The following is a 24,997-nucleotide window of genomic DNA, read 5'->3' on the forward strand; positions in this document are numbered from 1 at the left end:
CTATGGATGAAGCCAAGATTTTAAAACCTTTTGTTAAGGCCTCAGAAGGATTTCAGGTATGCCTCAAATTTATTTAAGGATCTTAGGAGTATGAGCTTCACAGGAGAGGCCAGTTGAAAAGTTTATCTCAAAAAGACCCAGGAGAGTGGCTTTTCTACTGACATAAAATCAATCCACTGATTTTCACAGAAAAACTCAAGAAGTTAAGAAAATTATAGCATCAAAAACACTGTTTGCGAGCTTGGACTAAAAGAGACCTAGATAGCACAGACTGAAAATAGGCCTTTGGGTCTTAGAAGTCCCCACAGGGAGGCAGCAGGCTGAAAACACAGCTGCAAACACAGGTCATTTCTTGAAGGACAGAACCAAGAGCTCAGAGAGGATAGACAGCAAAGAGCCATGGAGAAGAATTTCCATGGTTTCAGACTGAGTCTGACTGAAAGATGGACACATGCATCAGGCTGCATCTCAAACCTGCTATGGACTAGTGTGATTTCCATCTTCTTTCTGAATGGAAGAGTCTTTAGCAAGTTACCAGAATGTTGTGTTTTCAATAGTAGAGAACTGTTCTCTTTAATTCTCAAGTCTTCATTCCTATTGAGAGAACCTGCACTCAAGGGACTAAAATTTAGACAACATAACCCTGGCACCTTATCCCCGCTGCATCTGATTAAGATGGCAAGATCTTGGACTCCATCCTGAACCCGATGCCATGATAACTGAGATTTGTTGCAGGTACTGGGAGGAGGTGAGTGCATTTTTCATGTGAAAGAAATATAGAACACTGTGGCCGGTGGGTAAATTACACTAAAAATTGCATTCTTCATGTGTTCATAGGTGGTCCAGTATTCCACTAAAACAAAACAAAACAAAACAAAAAGGCTGTGGGCTAACCTTAGTGACTTGCTACTAACGAACAGAATACGGTCAATGTGATGTTGTGTGTATTCCAAGGCTAGGCTACGAAAGGCAACACAGCTTCTGCCCTGTTCTGTATCTCAGCCTGCTTACTTGGAATTTAGCCCCTCCTGTTGTGAGGAGGCTCAGGCCACAAAGAGAGTCCAGGTGTGCCAGTGTAAGCATTTTGGCTGCCTGCCCTAACTATAAATCTAGGCAACAGCCAGCATCAACAACACCAGACATGAACTTTTTCTCTTGGTTTTTCCCCATTTAGGAGGACATTATCTGTGCATTTTTTCATCTATTCCCTTTATTATGTTGAGGTATGTTCCCTCTTAAACCTACTTTGGAGGGTTTTTATCATGCATGGATATTGTACTTCATCAAACGCTTTTCCTACATCTATGGAAATGATGATGATTCTCCTTTCTTTTATTAATATGGTGCATCACACTGATTGATTTGCAGATACTGAATCACCCGTGCAACCCAGGAATAAATCCCATTTGATCATGGTGGTGATTTTCTTAATGTATTGTTAGATTCAGTTTGCTACTATTTTGTTAAGGATTTTTGCCCTAAAAATTGGCCTGTAATTCTCTTTGTGGTGTCTTTATCTGGTCTTGGTATCAGGGTAATGCTGGCCTCATCAAATGAATTTGGAAGTTTTCCTTCCTCTTCTGTTTTTTTTTTTTGGGACAGTTTGAGAAGAACGCATACTAACTCTTTCTTTATGTGCTTGGTAGAATTTGCCTCTGAAGCCATCTGGTCCTGGACTTGTGTTTGTTCCAGGTTTTTGGAGGAGTGATTCAATTTCTTGGCTGGTTAGCGTTCTGTTCTACTTCCTTCCTGCTTCAGTTTTGGTAATTTATATGTTTCTAGGAACTTATCCATTTCTTCTAGGTTGTCCAATTTGTTGACATATATTTTTCATAATAATCTTTTATAATTGTTTGGATTTCTGCAGTGTTGGTTATTCTCCTCCGTCATGTGTGATTTTATTTGGGTCCTTTCCCTTTTCTTTTTGAGAACTATGGCTAGAGCCTTATCAATTTTATTAAATTTTTCAAAGAACCAGCTACTGTTGATCTGTTCTATTTTTATTTGTGTTTAGTTTCTATATCATTTATTTCCACTCTAATGTTTTTTTAAAGATTTATTTATTGGGGTGGGGGGGAGGGGCAAAGGAAAAGGGAGAGAGAGAATCCTCCAGTAGACTGAGGTTGGAGGCTGAAGCAGGCCTCAATCCCAGGAACCTGAGAACGTGACCTTAGCCAAAATCAAAGAGTTGGCCAGTTAACCAACTCAGCCACCCAGGACCCCTATTTTTCCTCTAATTTTTATCATCTCCTTCCTTCTGCTGGCTTTAGATTTCACTTGTTGTTCTTTTTTCTAGCTTCTTTAGGTGTAAGGTCAGGTTGTGTTGAGATTTTGTTTTTGCTTCTTGAGGTAGGCCTGTATTGCTATATATACTTCCCTCTTAGAGTGACTTTGGCTGCATCTCAAAGGTTTTGGACAATTGTGTTTTCATTTTCATTTGTTTCCATGTATTTTGAAATTTCTTCATTTATTTTCTGGTTGGCCCACACATTGATAGTACGATGTTATTTCACCTCCATGTATTTGTGGTCTTTTCAGACGGTTTTTTGTAGTCCACTTCTAGTTTCATAGTATTGTGGTCAGGAACGGTGCATGGTAGGACTTCAATCTTTGTACTTCCTAAGGCCTGTTTTCTGGCCTAATGTATGATCTAGTCCAGAGAATATTCCAGATCTGTATTCTAATTTCATTTATTGCACTCTTCATCTCAGATTCTTTTTTAACTCTTCTATCTCTGTTGTAAGGGTCTCACTGATGTCTTCCATTCTTTACTCAAGTCCACTGAACATCCTTATGGTCACTGCTTTAAATCCTCCACCAGGCACGTTATTTCTCTCTCTCTCTCACTTAGATCTCTGGCCCTGTGGCATTATCCTGTTCTTTCATTTGAGATAAATTCCTCTGTCTTCTCATTTTGTCTAGGTCTCTGACAGTTTCTCTGGGTTAGAAAAGCCAGTTATGCCACTTGTTCCTGAAAGTAATGGACCACTGAAAATGGTCCCATAGTGCCCAGGGCCTGGTGCTTCAGGGACGCTCTCCAGGGTGTGCGGCATGCACTCTGCTACTGGGTTCTGGCTCCTCTATCCCTCAGGCCAGTCATCTGAGAGATAGGCTCTCAGTATCTGCTGCGGGCAGTGTTTGGTACTTGGCCTGAATCTAGCAGGTTTTAACTAGCTTGCGAAATGAGACCTGTCACACTCCACTAGAACTGAGACCCTGCAAAACTCTGGTCGGGACACATGGTGTCCGCAGGGGTTTGTACTGGTCTTCTGGGGGAAGGGCTTGCTGTGCTGGAACTGAGGCAAGCATGACTGAAAAGGGCAGTTCCCCTGGAGTGCAAACGGGTGGTGGCTGGTGTAAGCAAGTTAGGCAGCTGGTGTCAGAGTGGCACTGATTCCCACAGGTGTCTCTGTGTTTGTTCACAGGGCCAGGGGAGGGAAATGGCACCGGCCAGCTGGTTCCATGCTGTGTGCCTCTCTCCAAGTATAGTGCCCTACAGATTCTACCGCAGCCAAGCCCAATAACCTTTAAAATTCCAGGCTTTAAGCCCCCCGTAGTTGCAAGAACTCAGGAATTCAGCCACTCTCCTTTTCCAAGCCAGTGGCTATGTGCATTCCCAGGTATTCTTCTCTCCTGCCCTTTGCTGGGACCACTACTCCCTCCCATCTGCTGCAGATAGGATCTCTTTCTCTTCTAAACTATGTCTCTGTACTTCCGACTTTCTTTGAAGTGGCCTCTTCTCTCTCTTTAATTGTGACCTTTGTTCTGTCAGTATTCAGGTAGATTTCTGGGGTATATAGGATGAGTTGATAGGTATCTAGTTGTATTAGTGGGACGAGGTGAGTCTAGGCTCCTCCTACCCTGCCACCATCTTCCTTTCTCTAAGACATTTTTCTAAAGAATCCCTTCAATTACAAATTATTAAAACTAGGCAAGAACTCCTCTTTTAAATTTCCCCTCAAGTTAGGAGAGAAAAACGACTGGCAAGCAGAGAGACATGTGATTTGAAGTATAACAGCTGAACAACTAGTAAAAGTTTAATAAGCAAAACGGAACCTTTTATCTGAATTCAATTAACTGCAATTCTGAAAGAAAGAGGCAGCATCGAGTGCTTTTAAATCAAGAATCTTCATTCTCCCTTCATCAGTGATGAAATAAGGAGAACGTTATGGAATAATTTCTAATCTTTTCATTAGCAAAACAAATGTATTGTCCTTTGGCACACTTAAATTAAATATAATTTCTCCTTTATCTTACTGCAAGCTTATTTTTCAGGGGAGGTAAGTAAGACTATCTCATCTTTATATCGTACTAGAATGCTTCTCCATATCATACAGGTTCACTTTTAAATTTTTTTGTGATTCAAATTGCTTGCCTACTATTTGTCTCTGATAATTTGATTATTTTAAAAAATTTTTAATTTATTCATTCATGTGACAACACACAGAGAGACAGAGGCAGAGACACAGGCAGCGAGAGAAGCAGGCTCCATGAAAGGAGCTTGAGGTGGGACTCAATCCTGGGTCTCCAGGATCACACCCTGGCCTGAAGTCAGTGCTAAACCACTGAGGCACCCGGGCTTCCCTGATCATTCAATTAAATGCACAGGATATTTTACAGGTGTATTCTTGACATAATGTAATGAAATGTTTATTCCATTAATTATGTATTGACCCATCCAAGTACAGCTATGAACATCTTTCTATTTCAGTAAAAGAAGATGGATACAGGCAACTCTGTTTTCCAAGAATGTAGGATCTGTGCCAAGAACGGGATCGGCGCCAGTCTTGTATGCACAAGAACCAGATCAAAAGAGTATCTAATTGTGAACTTTAAGATGATGGATTAGGAAGACTGCCAAACAGAAAGGCTGATAACCCAGAGTTATTCCTTTATATCCTAGATGGTGAAATCTATGGGTGAGTCTATGCATTATAACAAGTTAATATAACACAACGAAGTACATAGTAGACAGTGGATCCTACAACCAAGATTTGACGGAAATGGATGCGGGAGGCACTGAGTGAGAAACTACAGGTATTACTGGAGAAGAGAAACGGGACTTTATCTTTTTGAGCCTGGCTTCTCATTGTGTCAGGTAGTCAGCAAGGCGTAAGCTGGCAAAAGGCTCCTTCAAAAAGTATAAGTCTCTACAGGAGTAAAGTTAGGTTCTACTACATTGACTTATTACATAATTGTAATATAAATGAGTGGTAATTTGCAAGAGGACTAGGAAAGAATTCTCATAAAATCTGATTTGGTAGTGGCGTAAGGATAGTCATACAGGTCAATGTATTAGAATTGAGGATCTAAAAACAAACTCTCAAATTATGGTGGATTGATTTTCAACAAGGGTATCGAGACACTCAAATGGAATAAGAATAGTCTTTTTAACAAATGGTACTGAGACAAATGGATATCCACGCACAAAGTAATAAAATTAGACCTCTACCTCACAACGTATGTACAAACTTAACATGAAATATTAAGAGCTAAAATTATAAAACTCATAGAAAAAAACAGGTGTGTATGTTGGTGATTGCATTTGGCAACAGTTTCTTAAATATGGCATCAAAAGACAGAAACAGATTAAGGATTTCATCAAAATCTAAAAAAATAAAAGCTTCTATGCTTCAAATGTAACCATCAGGAAAAAGTGAAAAGGCAAGGTGATGAATAAAATATTTGAAAATCATATCCCTGATAAGGGGGCTGTAGTTAGGATATAGATAGAAGTCTTACAATAATGAAAAGATAGTCCAATATGAAAATGGGCAAAAGAAATGATTAGTTCTTTAAGCAAGATATGGAAATGAATAATGACCACATATAAAGGTTAGATGCTCAACATCACTAGTTCTAAGAAATATGCAAATTAAAACCACAAGACAGATGGAACTCAACAAGTGTATTATGCTAAGTGAAATAAGTCAGAGAAAGACAAATACCATATGATTTCACTCCTATGTGGAATTAAGAAAAAAAACAACAACAGATGAACATAGGGGAAGGTGGAAAAAAAGGAGAGAAAGAGAGGGAAACCATAAGAGACTATCAACCATAGAGAATAAACTAAGCGTGGCTGTCGAGGTGGGCAGGGGGGGCTAGATGAGTGATGGGTATTAAGGAAGGCACTTGTACTGATGAGCACTGGGTATTTAAGTGAGGAATCACTAAATTCTACTCCTGACACCAATATTACATGATATGTCAACTAACGAGAATTCAAATAAAAATTGGAAACAAATGAAAATACCCCTACAACGTGTCATTTTACACCCAATAGGATAGCTATAACAAAAACAACAGATAATGACAAACATTGACAAGAATCAGGGAAAATGAGAATCCTCAAACACTGGTGACATAAATGTAAAATGGTGCAGCCAGTTTGGAAAATAGTCTGGCAGTTCCTCAAAAGGTTTAAATAAAAAATGTTTAAACCAAAAAGGTCCTTTAACAAATGAACTAACAATTCCATTTATAAGTATATACCCAAGAGAAGTGAAATGTTCACACAAAAGCTTGTACATGCGTATTCACAACAGCATTATTAACAACAGCCAAAAAGTGTAACAGCTCAAACATCCACCAAATGATAAATACATAAATAAAATGTGGGCTGTCCGTACGGTGGGATAGTATTCAGAAATTAAAAAAAAAAAAAAAACAAAGTTCTGACACATGGCACAAAATAAATCTAAAAACATGCTGAACCAAAGAAGGCAGTCACAAAGGATCAAATATTTGGTGATTCCATTGAGATGACCTGTCCAAAATCAGCAGCAAATCGATAGAGACAGAGACTAGAATGGTGACTACCTATGGCTAAGAAGAATAGGGAGGGGGAAACTAGCCTGAGGTGACAGTTAAAGGGCATAGGGTTTATTTTTACGGTGACAAAATGTTCTAAAATGGATTGTGGTAGTCTTTGAATATGCATCGTATGTTCATTATATCTCAATAAAGTTATCACCAAAAATATATATCAAGTATGTAAGATTAGTAGGAAAATCTGTATTTTACTGCTCAAAGCACAGAGGGATTTATTTCCCAATGATTTTAGAGTCCCAAAACTAATTAAAAATTACCTTCTGTTTTAGCATATTAATCTGAATATCCGCGTCCGTTTGACTGGTTTTTAAATCTCCATAGAAAGGAAGCTCTCCATTTTCATATTTACTTAATAACATCCTTCCTGTCATGTTTAAGAGGTTCTTAAGCCTGCAGAAGGTATAGAATGAGTAAGTCAGGTCCTTTAAGAAGAAATATTTAATACTTATTTAAATAGATAATATGTTCTATCACATAAACAAATCTATAATTATGATATCTCATTTGTTCCAATCTCTCATTGTTTGAGAGAATACCAACTAAATTACATTGCTAAGTAAAAAAATATGGAAAAGATTTTTATGACACATATGGCAGTTAAAGAGTTAACAGGGTAACTATATTAAGAGTTCTTGTAAGTTATTATTAATATCTATTTTCAGCATGTGAATATAAAAATTAATCTATTATTAGGTAGTAGAGGCTAGTAATCCATGGTGAGGAAGAAAAGCATCCTCATCTATTAATGTTTTATAAAGACACAAAATTACATTTTGGTACCCACCTACCACAGTCTACAAGAAGGAAAGAAAATACAGACAAAAAACATCAAAGGAGATCATTCAAAACAGAAAGAGAAACAGGAAAGAAAAATATTTATAAAGTTTGAATTCAGAGGAAGAAGGAAGAGGCAGAGCTTTAGAAGAAAGGAAATCAGCAGAGAGAGAATGTATGATGATGGCCTATGAGACTGTTTTAAACAAAAATCTAATACCTTGGCTAGTACACTCTTAGGAAAGTGAAGGATGCCAAACAATGCAGAGAAACAAAGTTAAATGACAGAAAAGTTTTGGCGGATCAGAGCAACACTTAAATACTCAGCAAATAAGCAGAAAGGAAGCCAGGTGGGAGCTTCAGAGACATCGGAAAGACTTTTTTAAAAATCTGAGTAGTGAAATTGTTCATTTTATTCTTCATTAAGTCAGACATATATTTTTGTATGAATGATATATTTTATAGCTAGAAAATGCAGGAAGAAAATGTAAGCCACTTGAGTCAGAGATGGCAGAGCAAGAGGAGAACATAGTTTTGTCTGATCCCAGAAATTCAGCCAGAGAGTTTTCAAATCATTCTGAACACCTGTGAAATACCAGCGATCTAAGGAAAGAATTGCAGCATTTCTACAAATAGAAAAGTGACCACTTTCTGCAAGTCTTGGTTAACTTTCACCTTCAGAGTTACATTCTATTATTTCACCGTACTTAATTTTATTTCTATATACATGTAAGTCCTGCTTGTTTTTCCTTTGGGATATATTTCTCTAACAAACAGACCAAAATATACATAGGATATGGTATATTGCTCGGTTTTGTTCAACTGGGTGATAATATCCTTTTTTTTTTTTTTTTTTTTATTCATGATGGTCACAGAGAGAGAGAGAGAGAGAGAGAGAGAGAGAGAGAGAGATAGGCAGAGACATAGGCAGAGGGAGAAGCAGGCTCCATGCACCGGGAGCTGGATGTGGGATTCGATCCCGGGTCTCCAGGATTGTGCCCTGGGCCAAAGGCAGGCTCTAAAGCACTGCGCCACTCACGGATCCCCGATAATATCCTTTTGATTTTGATTTTTAATTTCCATTTTTACACTTACATTCTAGAATTACCTTGTATTTAATTTTATTTTTGTATATATACAAGGTTTCCTCTTAATCATTTGGGGATGCAATTTCCTCTCAAACACACCAAAATACACATAGGATCCAGTGTACTGCTCTGGTCTCTTGATCTCTCTAATTCTATGATCTCCTTTGTTAACCTTGAAATTGGCTTTGGGTCTCTTCTGGTTTGTTTAGGATATATTTATCTGGAGTCATACTTGATATTTTTCTATTCTGTTCTCTCACTCATCTCTTCTTCTCTGGACAGAATGACAAGATGGAAAAACTCACCGCCACAAAGAGAATGAGAGGCAGTACTGACTGCCGGGAACCTAATCAGCATGGATAGAAGGAAGAGGCTGGAGCGAGAGTTCAGAATAATGACCATCAAGATAATAGCTGGGCTTAAAAGACACACAGAGGACACTAAAGAATGCCTTTCTGGAGAAATAAAACAACTGATATCTAATCAAGTTGAGATAAAAAAAAAGGCTAATCCTAGTGAGATGCAATAAAAAATGAAGGTTCTAACTGCTAGGATAAATGAGGCTTCACAGAGAAGTAGTGATATAGAAGACAAAACAATGGAGAATAAAGAAGCTGAGGAAAAGCGAGAGAAACAACCACTGGACTATGACAAGAGAATTTGAGAGATGAGTCTTACCACACAGCAAAACAATGTTAGAATAATGGGGATCCCAGAAAAAGAGGGGAAGGAGGGGGCAGAAGGCATATTTGAGCAAATTATAGCAGAAATCTTCCCTCATCTGGGGAAAGAAACAGGCACTCAAGTGCCAGGAGACACAGAGAACCTTCCTAAAAGTCAATAAAAAACAGGTCAATATCTCAACATATAATAGCAAAGCTTGCAACTTTCAGACACAAAGAGAAAATCCTGAAAGCAGCTTGGAACACGAGGCCCTGAACCAAGAAGGAGAGAAATATTCAACTGGCAGCAGATCTATCCAAAGAGACCTAGCAGGCCAGAGAGAGCTGACATGATATACCCAGGGTGCTCAATGAGAAGAATCTACAGCCAAGAATTTTATCCAGCAAGGCTCTCATTCAAAATACAAGGGGAGATAAAAAGCTTCCAGGACAAACAGAAACTAAAACAATTTGTGATCCCTAAAACAGCCCTGCCAGAAGTGGTAAAGGGGAACCTTTAAGCAAACAGCCCAAAAGTAACACAGACCAGAAAGGAACAGACACAGTACACCAAAACACGGACTTTACACGTAATACAATGGCACTACATCCATATCTTTCAATCGTTACTCTGAATGTAAACAAGCCAAATGCCCCAACCAAAACACACAGGGTATCCCAGTGGATTAAAAAAAAAAAAAAAAAAAAAAAAAAGCAAGACCCATTGATATGCTATGTGTAAGAGACTCATTTTAGACACAAAGACAACCCCAGATTGAAGGTGAGGGGGTGGAAAACCATTTTTATCATATTAAAGGACATTAAAAAAAAAAAAGTGTGGAGTGGCAATCCTGATATCAGACAAGTTGTATTTTATTTATTTTTTTTAATTTTTATTTATTTATGACAGTCACAGAGAGAGAAAGAGAGAGAGGCAGAGACATAGGCAGAGGGAGAAGCAGGCTCCATGCATCAGGAGCCCAATGTGGGACTCGATCCCAGGTCTCCAGGATTGCGCCCTGGGCCAAAGGCAGGCGCCAAACCGCTGCGCCACTCAGGGATCCCGACAACTTGTATTTTAAACCAAAGACTGCATTAAGAGATGAAGAAAGACACTATGCCATAATTAAAGGGTCTATCCAAAGAGAAAATTGAACAATTTTAAGTTTTAATGCCTCTAAAGTAGGAGCAGCCAACTATATAAACCAGTTTTCTGTTAAGATTTCATTTATTTATGTATTTATGTATGTATGTATGTATTTATTTATTTATTTGACACAGAGAGAGAACAGAAGCAGACTCCCCACTGAACAGGGAGCCTGATGAGGGCTTGATCCCAGGACCCTGAGAACATGACCTGACCAAAGGCAAGGGCTTAACCGACTGAGCCACCCAGGCCTCCCTTAGGAACCAATTAATATCAAAATTAAAGGAACACATTGATAGTCATACAATAATAGTAGGCACTTTAACACACCACTCACTTTAATGGCCAGATCATCTAAGCAGAAGATCCACAAGGGCACAAGGGCTTTGAATGACACACTGCACAAAATGGACTTCACAGATAACTTCAGAGCATTCCATTCTACAGCAACAGAATACACATTCTTCTCGGGTGCACATGGAACATGTTCCACACTAGATCATGTACTGGGTCATCAATGAGGTCTCAACTGATACCAAAAGATTGGGATCATTCCCTGCATACCTTTAGACCACAATGCTTTGAAACTGGAACTTAATCACAAGAGGAAATTTGGAAAGAATTCAAATACACGGAGGTTAAAGAATCAAGCCAGGGAATAAAAGCACAGTTTGAAAAACCTCATAGAAATGAATGAAAATGGAAACACAACTGCTCAAAACATCTGGGATGTAGCAAAGGCCATCCTAAGAAGGAAGTATATAGCAATACAAGTCTTTCTCAAGAAACGAGAAAGGTCCTACGTACACAAGCTTACCTTACACCTAAAGGAGCTGGAAAAGAACAGAAGATTAAAACCTAAAACCAGCAGGAGAAGGGAATTCATAAGGATCAGAGCAGAAATCAATGAAATAGAAACCAAAGGAAGAGTAGAACACATCAATGAAATCAGGAGCTGGTTCTTTGATAGACTAAGATCAATAAACCCCTGGCCAGACACATCAAAAAGAGAACGGACCCAAAGAAATAAGATCGTGAATGAAAGAAGACAGATCACGACCAGCACCAGAGAAATACAGACAACTCTAAGAACACGGTCTGAGCAACTATATGCCAACAAACTAAGCAATCTGGAAGAAATGGATCCCTTCCTATCAAAACTGAAACAGGAAGACACAGGAAACCTGAACAGACCCATAACCAGCAAGGAAATGGGAGCAGTCATCAAATATCTGCCAACAAACAAGACTCCAGGACCAGGTGGCTTCCCAGGAGAATTCTACCACACATTCCAGGAAGAATTAATCTATTCTTCGGAGCTGTTTATAAAAATTAGTAATGGAAGGGAAACCTTCCAGCGTTCTCTGTGAGGCCAGCATTACTCTGATCGCAAAACCAGACCAAGACCCCACCCAAAAGGAGAATTACACTCCCATATCCCTGATGAACACGGATGCCAAAATTCTCACCAAGACACTGGCTGGGAGGATTCAACAGTACATTAAAGGATTATTCACCATGGCCAAGTGGGTTTTATGCCTGGGCTGCAAGGGTGATTCGACATCCACAGATGAACCAATGTGATACACTACAGTAATAAAAGAAAGGATAAGAACCATAGGATCCTCTCAACAGATGCAGAAAAAGCAGTTGACAAAGTGCAGCACCCTTTCCGGATCAATACTCTTTGCAGTGCAGGGAGGGGGGGGGCATATCTCAATATCATAAAAGCCATCTACGAAAAGCCCACACCCGATGCCATTCTTAATGGGGAAAAACTGAGAGCTTTGCCACTAAGGTCAGGAACATGACAGGGAGGTCCACTCTCTGGACAACCAGTGTTGTTCGACAGAGCCTCAGCAATTAGACAACAAAAGAAATAATAAGGCGTCTAAATCAGAAAAGAACTCAAACTCTCACTTTTCTCAGAGGACATGATATCCTATGTGGAAAACCCAAAAGATGCCACCCCAACATTGCTAGGACCCTTTCCTGAATTCAGCAAAGCAGCAGGATAGGAAATCCATGCACAGAAATCAGTTGCATTTCTATACACTAACAATGAGATGGAAGAAACAGAAACTGAGGAGTCGATTCCATTTACCATTGCACTAAACACCATAAGATACCTCGTAATAAACCCACCCAAAGAGACAAGGATCTGTACTCTGAAGACGACAGGACATTCTGGAAAGAAATTGAGAAAGACATAAAGAACTGAAATCATTCCATGTTCATGGATTGGAAGAACAAATATTGTTAAAATGTCTATGCAAGCTCGAGCAATCTCTACATTCAATGCAATCTCTATCAAAATACTGCTAACTTCTTTTCTTTCTTTTTCAAGATTTTATTTATTTATTTATTCATTAGACACACACACACATACACACACACACACACACACGCAGAGGCAGAGACACAGGTAGAGGGAGAAGCAGGCCCCATGCAGGGAGCCCAACGTGGCACTTGATCCCGGGTCTCCCGGATCACACCCTGGATTGAAGGCAGAGTTATACCGCTGAGCCACCTGGGCTGCCCCTAAGATCTTTGCATACAGCTGGAGTAAATAATACTAAAATTTGTTTGGAACCTTAGAGGGCCCTGAATAGCCAAAAGTATGTTGAAAAACATAGCCAAAGCTGGTGACATTAGAAGCCAGTCTTCAAGCTCTATTGCAAAGCTGTGATCAACAGGACAGTATGGTCCTGGCACAAAAGCAGACATGTCAATCAATGGCCCAGAAGAGAAAATCCAGAAGTAGACCCTCAACTCTATGGTCAACTCCTCTTCAACAATACTGGAAAGAAAATCCAATGGAGACAAAGTGGTCTCTTCAACAAATGGTGTGGGAAAATCAGACACCACATGTAGAAGAGTAAAACTGGACCATTTTCTTACACCATACACAAAAATAGACTCAAAATGGATGAAACACCCAAATGTGAGATAGGAATCCATCAAAATCCTAGAGGACAACACAGCCAGCAACCTCTGTGATCTTGGCTGCAGCAACTTCTTGCTAGACATGTCACCAGATGCCAAAATGACCTACTGGGACTTCATCAAGATAAAAAGCTTTTACACAGCAAGGGAACAGTTGACAAAACCAAAAGACAACTGACAGAATGGGAGAAGGTGTTTGCAAATGCCTTATCAGATAAAAGGCTGGTATGCAAAGTCTATAAAGAGCTAATTCAAAGTCAACACCCAAAGAAAGATAACCCAATGAAGAAATGGGCAGAAGAAATGAAAGGACATGTCTCCAAAGAAGACATACATATGGCCAACAGACACATGAAAACATGCTCACCATCAGCTGGCACCAGAGAAATACAAATCAAAACCACGGTGAGTTTCCCCCTCACGCCTTTCATAATGGCCAAAATTAGCAAGTCTGGAAATGACAGATGTTGGCGGGAATGCAGAGAAAGGGGGATCCTCTTATGATGTTGGTGGGAATACAACCTGGTGCAGCTACTCTGGAAATCAGTAGCAGAGGTTCCTCAAAGAGTTGAAAAAGGAGCTACCTATGCAAAACCCAGAAATTGCACTAGAAGGTATGAATCCCAAAGATCACTTTGGTCGGGATCCGAAGGGGCACCTGCACCCCCTGTTTATACCAGTAATATCCTCAATAGCCAACCTGAGAGGTATGGATGTTCTTTGAAAGAGGTATGCATAAAGAAGATGTGATGTAGATATAAATAAATAAGTAATCATATTTATTTATTAGACAGAGAGAGAGAGGGGGAGGGAGGTGAGAGAACAGAATATTACTCAGCCAATAAATAATGAAATCTTGGGACCCCTGAGTGGCTCAGTGGCTGAGAGTTGGCCTTTGGCTCAGGGCATGATCCCGGAATCCCGGGATTGAGTTCCACATCGGGCTCTCTGCATTGAGCCTGCTTCTCCTCCCTCTTGCCTACGTCTCTGCCTCTCTATCTCTCACTCTGTGTGTGTGTGTGTGTGTGTGTGTGTGTGTGTGTGTGCCTCTCATGAATAAATATATAACATTTATAAAAAAGAAAAATGAATTCTTGCCATTTGCAATGATGCGATGGAACCAGACGGGATAATGTTAAGCAAAATATGTCAATTGGAGAAAGAAAATTATCATACGGTTTCACTCATATGTGGAATTTAAGAAACAAAACAGAGTAGCATAGGGGAAGGGAAGGAAAAGTAAAACAAGATGAAATCAGAAAGGGACACAAACCATAAGTCACTCAATACTAGAAAACAAACTGTGGGTTGCTGGAGGGGAAGGGATTGGGCGGATGGGGTAACTGCCTGATGGAGATTAAGGAGGGCATGAGCACTGGGTGTTATATAAGACTGATGAATCACTGAACTCTACCTCTGAAACTAATATTACACTATAAGTTAATTTGAATTCAAATAAATAATATAAAATAAAAAGAAATACAAGTGAATCCAAGATAACTTTTGATGTTGTTATATAATGACACAGATAAGTTTTTAGAGATTAGGATATCTGCTCTAAGAAAAGAACACTATTAAAAGGAAAGATTACCTAAGAACAAAGATATCTTGCAGAAATAATTCACAGTGGACAATGAAAAGCGCAGTTGACAATATATGTCAAAGGCATTGTTGTTATTATTTAAGGAATCACGGAAGAGTAAATGTAGTATTTTGGCAAGAATTTCTATTTAGGTTTTTATAAACTACAATTACAGATAAATTAGTTAATTAATGGTTAAAGTGATGAAATATTAGTCTTACCCAGTATTCTCTTTTTGTAATTCCTCATTTTTCTTCACTTCTTGATCCAACCTGAACTGCAAAGGCTGTTTTAACTCCATACATTTCTTTAGGTTTTCCTTTTCATCACCACACTTTGGAAACAATTTTTTAAGAACATTAGTTTCAAAAATCAAGAGACTCCTTCTTCTTTTATAAAATGCTATTTCTCATGAATCCATGGGTAATATGTGTTTAGACAGGTTTATAAAATACATATAAAATGTAGGTTATGAACCAAATGTCAGTGAAAAGAAATCTCAAAAATAAGGATGTTTGTTAAAACAGCTTCACCTGAGTTTATATTTTCATCATTTTTGTTTCTAGAATTTAAATTGCCAAAATTTACTTGGGAAATACAGACAGAGGTTTTTAATCCACATTAATGAAAAAATCTTTAACGTGGCTATACTTACATTTGAGTTTCTAGAGATGTCCTAGAAGCAGTTTCACCAATATCTTAAGATACTCTGGGTTTTGTGAGATCACAGCTTATTAAGATACAGTCTCTGAAAAATTCCCATACTGTCCCCATTATAATTTTGATGATTATCTGACTTTGGGATGAGATACTCTTTTTCTCTGCAAGCATTTCAAACATTTCTCTGCAAGATTTCAATTTCTTCTTTCCTATTGACCACTTTTCTCTCTAAATAAAATTCAAGCCTTCCCACTATTCTATCAAAACGTTTCCTTACTCTTGCAGCATTTTCGATCATCTTGCTTTTCCCCTTTCACTGGACTCGAACATTCTTTCATGTGTCATCTCAGGCACAGATTCATCTTTTCATCGCGTCTTCTACACTAAAATCTGACTTTCAATCCTGGAATTCCACTGAAAATTTTTGACAATCATCAAGGATCTGTTTTTGCAAGTCCTGATCCTGCTTTACTTCTCAGCAGCAGCTGAAAACAATGCCACATCTTCCCTCTGCTCCTCTAATCCCATTTCATTTCTAAATGACAGCAAACGCTGACATTCAGTCCTTGGACCCTTGCTATTCCTCTTTTTCACATCCTCTCAGAGTTCTCCAAATCAGAAAAAACCAGCATCCGATTGAACACTTTGTCTGGTCGGATTAAATGCTTTCAGGTTTACACTTAACTGCTTAAAATACATTTAGAATACAGCTTTGTTATGTCAATGTGTTTCAATCAGAAATTACTGCTATGGTATAAAGTACTTAATTTTATCCTAAAAACTGTTAAGATATTCTCAAATTTAGGCAAGGACAGGTACCATACACATAAAATATTTTCCCTCTTAGATACATTTGTACATAGGAAGACAGAATCATCGCTCATGAAAAAAAAATAAAAACAATGTAAAATAAAGGACTAAACTGGTCTGCACAGACTAGATAATACGGGTGAAGAAAGTAAGTTCACAGGGGAGTTAGAATAATCAGAAAAGCCTCATGGAGAATGAGAGACAATGAGCCAGGACTCAATAGTGTACGATTAGGCAAGAGGAAGGGAAACTAAAAAGACAGAAGGGTAGAATGAGTAAAAAAAAAAAAGGGTGAGAGATGGTAAAATCACCCCAATTAACTTAAAGGATAAAACCTGATGGCAGAGAAATACAAACAGATGCCAGACAACAACTAAATCAATGTTCACAGCAGCATTATTAATGGCCACAAAGTGGAAATAACCCAAAGGTGCATTAAATGATGAATGAACAAGGGCGTTAGCCCACAATGGAGGACTGTCTAACCAGAAAAAGAAATGAAGCACTGACATATGCTAGAACACAGGCGAACCCTGAAAACAGGAAGTGAAAGAAGCGAGTCACAAAGGACCACACATGGTGTGACTCCCTTTATGTGAAACATTCACAATAGGCAACTCTATGGAGACAAGAAGTAGACTTCTGGTTGCCGGAGGTCAAGGGCAACAGCTGAGGGTTTTTTTCAGGGTGATGAAAATGTTCTGATGGCAGTGATAGTTGCAAAACCCTATAAATATACTCAGCGACAACAACACATGTTAAATGGGTCAACTGTATGGTAGGTGTATTTATAGCTCAATAAAGCTTTTAAAAAGAGTCAATGGCAGGACCCAGATAATTTTCTTAATTCTCACTTTTGGCTGTATATACATCATCTGAGTATTTCCATGCATTTTTAATATATAAATATTAAAAATATAAATATTTTCTAATACTTATAAATAAATATATTAAAAATAAATACATAAAAGGAAAAGAAAATGAAGGAAATGCCTCAGTTCCACTAGTCGTAACCTTTCTTTACAAGTTTTCCTGAAATCAGTACAGAGTGTATATCCATCAATAAAAGTGAAGATGAGAAGTGACATTGTCTTTCAGACATTGTTCAGACAATGTCTGAAACATTCCATTAAACCTTATCTTCTGATTTTATCTAGCTCGCCTCATCATGGTAATAGAGATTTCACTAGAGAACATTGTTTTTAGGGCATCTGGGTAGCTCAGTTGGTTTAGGCATCCAACTCATGATTTCAGCTCAGGTCATGATCTCATTGGTGGTGGGTTTAAGCTGGCATGGGGCTCTGTACTCAGCAGGGAATCTCCTGGAGATTCTTTCTCTCTCCCTGTGCCCCTCCCCCTACTCATGAGTGTGCATGGACATGCATTCTCTCTCTCTCTCTCTCTCTCTCTCTCTCTCTCAAATAAATAAATAAATGATTAAAAAAAGTGTATAGCAGGAAAAAAAAGTCGCTCAATTTCTGTGAATGGGTAAATGCTATAAGAAAAAAACATATCACACAGAGAGCAGAATGAAAAGTCAGAATTTAATAAAAAAAAAGTGCATGGTGAAGACACTAAAATTATGCTAAACTGAAACGAAAATACAAAAGAAAGTGGCCCATGGAAACTAGCATCCTAAAACCCTTTATATTATTTAACCAGCTACAGATGAACTGTTGACATGTTATATGTAATACATACCTGACTTTCGATTTGATCCAATGTTTTTAAATCCTGTACTTCATCTTCTAAATTAATACGATAATGTGATAACTCCGGTGAAGCCTGTGACATAGATTGCTTTTTTAAAGCATCAGCCAGTTCTTGTTGAAGTTCTCTCATAACTACCTAATAAGACCTCCTGTTACTGATTTTAGAAATCATCCTATTATTATGTTAATAATATATAATTCTAATGTATGTACTTTATCACCACATACATCAACTCACCTTTTATTCCTAGAGTGTACACACTGCTGTTAAGTGAATTCAGTTAAAGACACAAAAAGTGTCATCCTCCTGCCTAGTCAGTATTATGTTACATAGATAATTATTTCAGCCCCACTCTCCATTCCTTGTTGATGAATTTGCAAAGCTTCCTAGCCTGCTGAAGTCTCAAAAAGAAATGGGTATTATATAGGTGAGGCTAGCAGTGGTAAATCCTACATTAATGAAATGTTTTCTCTCTTTTTTATTAGAGGCTAAAATTAACTTCCGAGCTCTTCACATACTCAATCCTCTGCTCAAATCCTTCCAATAGGTTACCATCTCAGAACAAAAGTGAAGTCATACTAATGGCCCTCAAGCCCCCTACATAACCTGGCTTCTGCCTCCCTCCTGGCCTCAGCTCCTAGAGCTCCCTCCCCTGTTCATGCTCACTCCACTCCTGCTATACAAGAATCCTGCCATCCCTCCCTCAGTAGCCTGAAAATAGAGATCCAGTGCCAAATTAATAAATCACAAAGATACAATTCTATTGGAAAATTTTAAGCCCAAATGGTAGTTACTTGAGTTTTGAAATGAGCAAATTATTTGAAAAATGCTTAAATTATAAACCGTAGTGGGAAGATGAAATCAAATACAGCTTTGCTAAGTCACCAGTTATCCCAAATTATGATTTAGTGAAAAGTAGATGCCTTCAAAGAGTTCAAAGGTCACAAGAATAAATGATTTGAGACTAAACATTTAAATTTACATAAATAAAAATAAAAGTATGCTAACTGAAAATGCTTAAAAAGCTATCAAAGAAAAGTACTGAGATACAGCACCTACACTTCAGTTCATGTGACAAATCTGGAGTTAGTTGTCAAGTTAATCCACTTATTTGAACCTCAAGGTCAAAACACTCAGGTATGAGCATTTCCACTTACCTGTTCATAATGGTATTAAAATGTGGTGACAAGAATTAAAACTATTTTAGTAGTACTAACAATAAATTATTAAGATCAGACTCCTTTCTTTAACAATGTATAACTTAACCTCTTGAGGTTTCTCATAGATGATGCACATTTTTATTCAAATTAAAGCACCTTTCAGGTCTAATTTTTATTTGCTGGTTACAAGTTATGCTGACTCACAGGTCTATATTTTTTTATATTCATCTAGATTCAAAACTGACCCATAATCATTCAGGTCGTGATCTCAGGGTAATGAAGTGGAGCTCTGCACTAGGCATAGAACCCACTTTGGATTCTCTCTCCCTCTCCATCTGCCCCACTCCCATTTAAGTGCAGGTGCACTATTTCTCTCCAAAAAAAAAAAAAAATAGTACTAATAAGCCATAACCAAACATTACTTTGAATTTTCTAACAGGAAGCTTGAAAACTATTTGTCTTTCTGAATACTTACTTCTCTTTCTTCTTTCTCCTTTTCATACATAAATACTCTTTCCATTAAATGTTTACATTCATTGATTAACTCCTTATTTCTTTCTTGCAGTATACGACTTCGTTTTTCACTTTCAGCTTGAAGATTTCTTACAATAAGCTGAACCTGGTCTTCGAGATCAGTTCTAGTCTTTTCTTTACACTCCACTCTGCTGTAGGCATCATCTAGTTGCTCTCGGAGCAACATATTTTCACTTTGTAGTTGAGATAATTTGCCTTCTAAGGATTCGTGCTTTCCAATGTATTCATTCACTTTGCCTTGTTCGTTTTGATATTTCTGCTCAATTTCCTTCTTCTGACCCTCTGTTTGTTTTGGGTTTCTTTGTACATGTTCTAAAGCCAAAGTCTTTTCTCTGAGAGCATCTCTTGTGTACTGGAGCTCAATTTCTAGGGCGTTGAGTTTACTTTCGGCTTCAGAAAGTTGCTGAGAAAGCACGTCATTGTTTTCTTTTAGGTTAGACATCTCAAAGTTCATTTTGGCCTGTAAATGAGACCACTCATCTTTGGCTCTCTGAAAAGCAAGTTCTAGGTCTCTTTTTGATGCCTGACTTTGATCGTGATCCTGTATAGCTGTAGCGAGTCTAGCTCGGTATGACTGAAGTTTTGCTTCCAGTCTTTCTCTGTTTAGCTTTTCATCCTGCAGTTTAGAGGTCAGCATGTTATTTTCAGTTGTCACAACATTCAGCTGCCCACTAGATTGGAATACTGTATTTGTTAATGTTACCTCATTCAGTTTTATGGAGTCATTCTTTTCTTTTTTAATTTCAGTGTCTTCACGATACCTCTTTTCCTTTTCCTGATTCCTGATTGTGTCTATTTCCACTCTTAGCGTGGCAATTTCATCTTGCAACGTGCGGTTTTCAAGTAACAGACCTTTTTCTTTTTCATGAGGAGGAGAAACCTAAGTAAAACAAGAGTCTTTTAGCTGGAACTCAATAAAATGACATTATCATGATTTTCTCTGAAATCAAAGAATATCCTATGTTTATACAAGGAATAGGTTGCAGTTAAGTGGATATCCAACTGGAAAAACACAAAGTTGGATCCAAGCCTCAAACTTTTATACAAGCATAAATTCCCCAAAGTTCAAAAGTTTAATTGAAAGCAATGAATGCATGAAAGGAAAAAGAAATCATGACAAAATCCTAAGAATCTCAGAATTGGAAAGGTCTTTCTCTGGTTTACAACAAACGCAGAAGGCTTGAAAGAAAAGACTAATACATCTGACTACACTAAAATTGAGTTTATAAGTCTCATGTGTAACACAGTCCACAGGAAAACCCTTAGCTCTGCATATATTTGGACAGATTCAATTTCCTAACCTCACTTTGTTCTGAGAATATTCCATATGTATTCTACTTTTCTAACATTTGTATACTCAGTTATAAGAATTTTATCTACTGATAACTAATAAATCTAGGCATTGTACTACAAACATGTCTGCATACATTAATTATCTCTTTTAGTTATCACAATTCCAGAATGAAGAGGTTAAAAATACTAAGTGAGCTGCAGGACATTCCCCAGGTCTTTGTACCCACTACCACTGTTCTGGCACCAAACTGCAGCTACTTCTCTAGCCTGAATCTTAAATACAAAAGAAGCCTTGTATTTCGGGAGTGGCTGGGTGGCTCAGTCAGTTAAGCCTCTGCCTTCGGCTGAGGTCATGGTCCCCGGATCCTGAGAGCAAGTCCCGTGTCAGGCTCCCTGCTCCGCAAAAAGCCTGCTTTCTCTCTCCCTGTGCCTCCACTCCCCCTGCTTGTGCTCTGTCAAATGAATCCAGAAAGTCTTTTAAAAAGAAAAAAAAAGCCTTATATTTCAAAATGCCAATACTAACTAAGGTAAAATTTATGTAGCTCCTAGAAAAATCATGAGATTATTTGTGGCTACAACTAATTTTATTTCCTCTTCAGATGTTTAAAATGGCAATAGATGCAAAAGAGGGGAAAATACACTGAGCTATTTTATTAGGAACAAAAGACTTATCAATAATTACCAGTAAGTATATATTACAGCATATGATTATTTATAAAGCTCCTTGTAGGGATCCCTGGGTGGCGCAGTGGTTTGGCGCCTGCCTTTGGCCCAGGGCACGATCCTGAAGACCCGGGATCGAATCCCACATCGGGCTCCCGGTGCATGGAGCCTGCTTCTCCCTCTGCCTATGTCTCTGCCTCTCTCTGTGACTATCATAACTAAATAAAAAAATTTAAAAAAAAAAAAGCTCCTTGTAATGAAATCAGATGCTACTTGGAGCAAATTGTTACTCTTCTCAAAAGTAGGAGACTAACATCTGAAGTAAGGTCTTAAGATGGGCTACACTTTTCCTCCTGTTCATCAAGTGTGAAACTAACCTCTCTATGAATATAGAGGTGGTGAAGGAATTGCCAAAAACTAAAGCATATGTTGTTAGTAGCAAGAGTTTTGTGCTTATGGAAAGCTCATAAATTCCATACTATTTCCCAAAATAATAAAAACTTCTCCTTCAGATAAGGGCATTATGAATGTCACTATTTGACACCACAGACAAATGTATTTAAATTAATGAATGGACTACAAACTTCACTGCCCCCCATATAGACCCGTATGTGTCTGTCTGTATGTATCTATGTATGTGTATATGTATATATATACACACACACACTCACACACACATATATATGTATTCTTTTAAAATCCTCTGTACTTTCCATAATGTACAGGGTTGGTTTTTTTAGAAATATACACATGCATGGAGAAAAATAATAATTCCAAAAAATAAAATATACATACGTACAAATACATACACACGTACTTCAAAATAACTAAAGAAAATACCTCAGAATTCATTTTAGTATGAGACATTTCTGTCTCATTTTGTTTGCAAAGGTGATTGTTTAGAATTCCATCTTGGGTGGGAAGGGGGCAAGGTGAGGGAGGAGTAGGGATCCTCAAGCACCTGGCCCCACCAACTTACCTTGATAACTTTCAAATCACCCTGAACACCTACGAATTCGACCTGAGATTGATTGATTGATTTTTATTTATTTATTTTTTTACTGGAGTTCGATTTGCCAACATATAGTATAACACCCAGTGCTCATCCCGTCAAGTGCCCCCTCTCCCGGGGCAAGTGCCCGACCTGTTTTTTTTTAAAGATTTATTTATTTATTTATTTATGATAGAGAAAGAGACATGAGGCAGAGACACAGGAGGAGGGAGAAGCAGGCTCCATGCCGGAGCCCGACGTGGGACTCAATCCCGGGACTCCAGGATCTGCCCTGGGCCAAAGGCAGGCGCCAAACCGCTGAGCCACCAGGGATCCCCCTGACCTGAGATTTAAAGAGAGAACAGTCAGAACGCTACAGAGAGAAGGGTTTTCGCTTCTAACAAGGTAGGAAGGAGGAAAAAAATAAAACAGAATCAAGGGGGGCGGGGGGGGGGGGCACCGGAGGAGCCTGGCTAAGGCCTGTGGCGGGGAAAGCCTCCCAGGCGGGAAAGCCCAGTCCCGGAGAAGCGGACAAGTGGGAGCTTTACAATCCGCCCCGGATTCCTCCGGGATGGAAAGGCGCTCAGCAGGGACCTCGGGCAGGAAGGGGGGGACCTCCAGTCTTGGGGTCACTGACAGAGGAAGTGCGCCGGGGGAGAGCGCCCCCCACTCCGGCCCAGCTCCCTAAAGGGCTGGAGCGCGCTGCGCCGGGCCCCAGGGAGAAGCCGGTGGGTCGGGAGGGGCTCCGGGAGCCAGACTCCAGCAGCGCAGGCCCCGGACCCCAGGGGACACAGCCGGGATCCTGCGCTCCCCCCGGGACAGGCCGAGGCGGGGAGGGTCCAGGACAGCGAGAACCCTCCTGCCCCGGGAGCAGCCAGGCCCCTGTGGCCTGGGAGATGGCAGGAGTCACTGCGGGGGGCGCCCTCCAGGGCCAGATGGCAGGAGTCACTGCTGCCAGAGACCTGGCCGCTGCCGGTGTGGTTGTCCCTCCTGGTGCCACCCGGTGCCTGGAAGAGGCGGGGCCGGCGGGGGACACGGGCCTCAGGGGAGGTCGGCTCCCCGTGACCCTGCACCCAGCAGGGGGCGGGACAGCTCCCCAAGGTGCACACACCTGCCCCTCCCCCAGAAGACCAGCTGGAAGGACAGGGGGAGTTCCCGACCCAGCAGCCCTGGAAAGCTCCAGGGGAAGTGGAGGGATCTACAGTATATAGAACTAGAGGGTACCCCTCTTCCCCCCACCCCCATGTTCCAGTACAACTCATTTTTTATCAGACTGTAAGTTTCCAATTTTCTTTCTCCTTTTCCACCTTAACTACAATATTTTGCCACCTTTTCAAGTTTCTTCCTTTTTGACTCTCATATTTTTACAATTACATGTCTTAGATATATTTTCCACTTCTAGATTCCCTTCAACATACTCAACGTAATTTTGGGAGCTAGACGAGATATGTTTTGTGTGTGTGTGCTTTTTTGTTTTCTGTGCCTCATTTTGTTCTACAATGGCACAATACCTTCTAAAACAGGACCAGCATGCACCCAGAACCAAGTGGTATACCATGCTGGTTCATTCTGTGAGACTATATTCTCTCTTCATTCCCATTCTGCCCCCCCATTTTTTTTTAATTTTTTATTTATTTATGATAGTCACAGAGAGAGAGAGAGAGGCAGAGACACAGGCGGAGGGAGAAGCAGGCTCCATGCACCGGGAGCCTGATGTGGGATTCGATCCCGGGTCTCCAGGATCGCGCCCTGGGCCAAAGGCAGGCGCCAAACCACTGCGCCACCCAGGGATCCCATGCCCCCCCCTTTTTATCTCATTTATGTTTTGGGGAACAATGTTGGGGCTCTCTACAAGTATTTCTGGTTTATAGAAATTTGGGACTCAGTATCTTCTAACATACAGAACTTAATACACCCAGGACCAAGAGGATCACCCCCTAGCACCCCTCAGGTAGACTACATTCTCCCTCCACTACAACTTCATCACCACCACCATGTCCCAGTCCCCCCAACATTTTATTTTTCTACTTCTTTTTTTCCCCCTTTTTACCTTTGCTTTTTTTCTCTTTTTTTCTTCCTTGGCATTCTTGGCCTTTTATTTTCTACTACTTTGTTTTAAAATTTGTTTTTCACTTTAGTG

At 39.5% G+C, this 24,997-nt stretch overlaps 1 protein-coding gene across 1 annotated transcript in view; it reads right to left on the minus strand.

The window, feature by feature from the left end:
• LOC112912790 (uncharacterized) overlaps positions 1–24,997 on the minus strand; it is a 143,780-nt gene that overhangs the window by 15,794 nt on the left and 102,989 nt on the right. Inside the window, exons 28-32 of the mRNA XM_072742372.1 lie at positions 20,614–20,790; positions 19,852–20,526; positions 18,205–18,288; positions 15,255–15,367; positions 7,092–7,224 (exon numbers count right to left, since the gene is read on the minus strand). Coding sequence (XP_072598473.1) covers positions 7,092–7,224; positions 15,255–15,367; positions 18,205–18,288; positions 19,852–20,526; positions 20,614–20,790 — 1,182 coding nt within the window. The remainder of the gene's footprint in view (positions 1–7,091; positions 7,225–15,254; positions 15,368–18,204; positions 18,289–19,851; positions 20,527–20,613; positions 20,791–24,997) is intronic.

Source organism: Vulpes vulpes, chromosome 2 (genome assembly GCF_048418805.1).
Source record: "Vulpes vulpes isolate BD-2025 chromosome 2, VulVul3, whole genome shotgun sequence".
NCBI lineage: Eukaryota > Metazoa > Chordata > Mammalia > Carnivora > Canidae > Vulpes > Vulpes vulpes.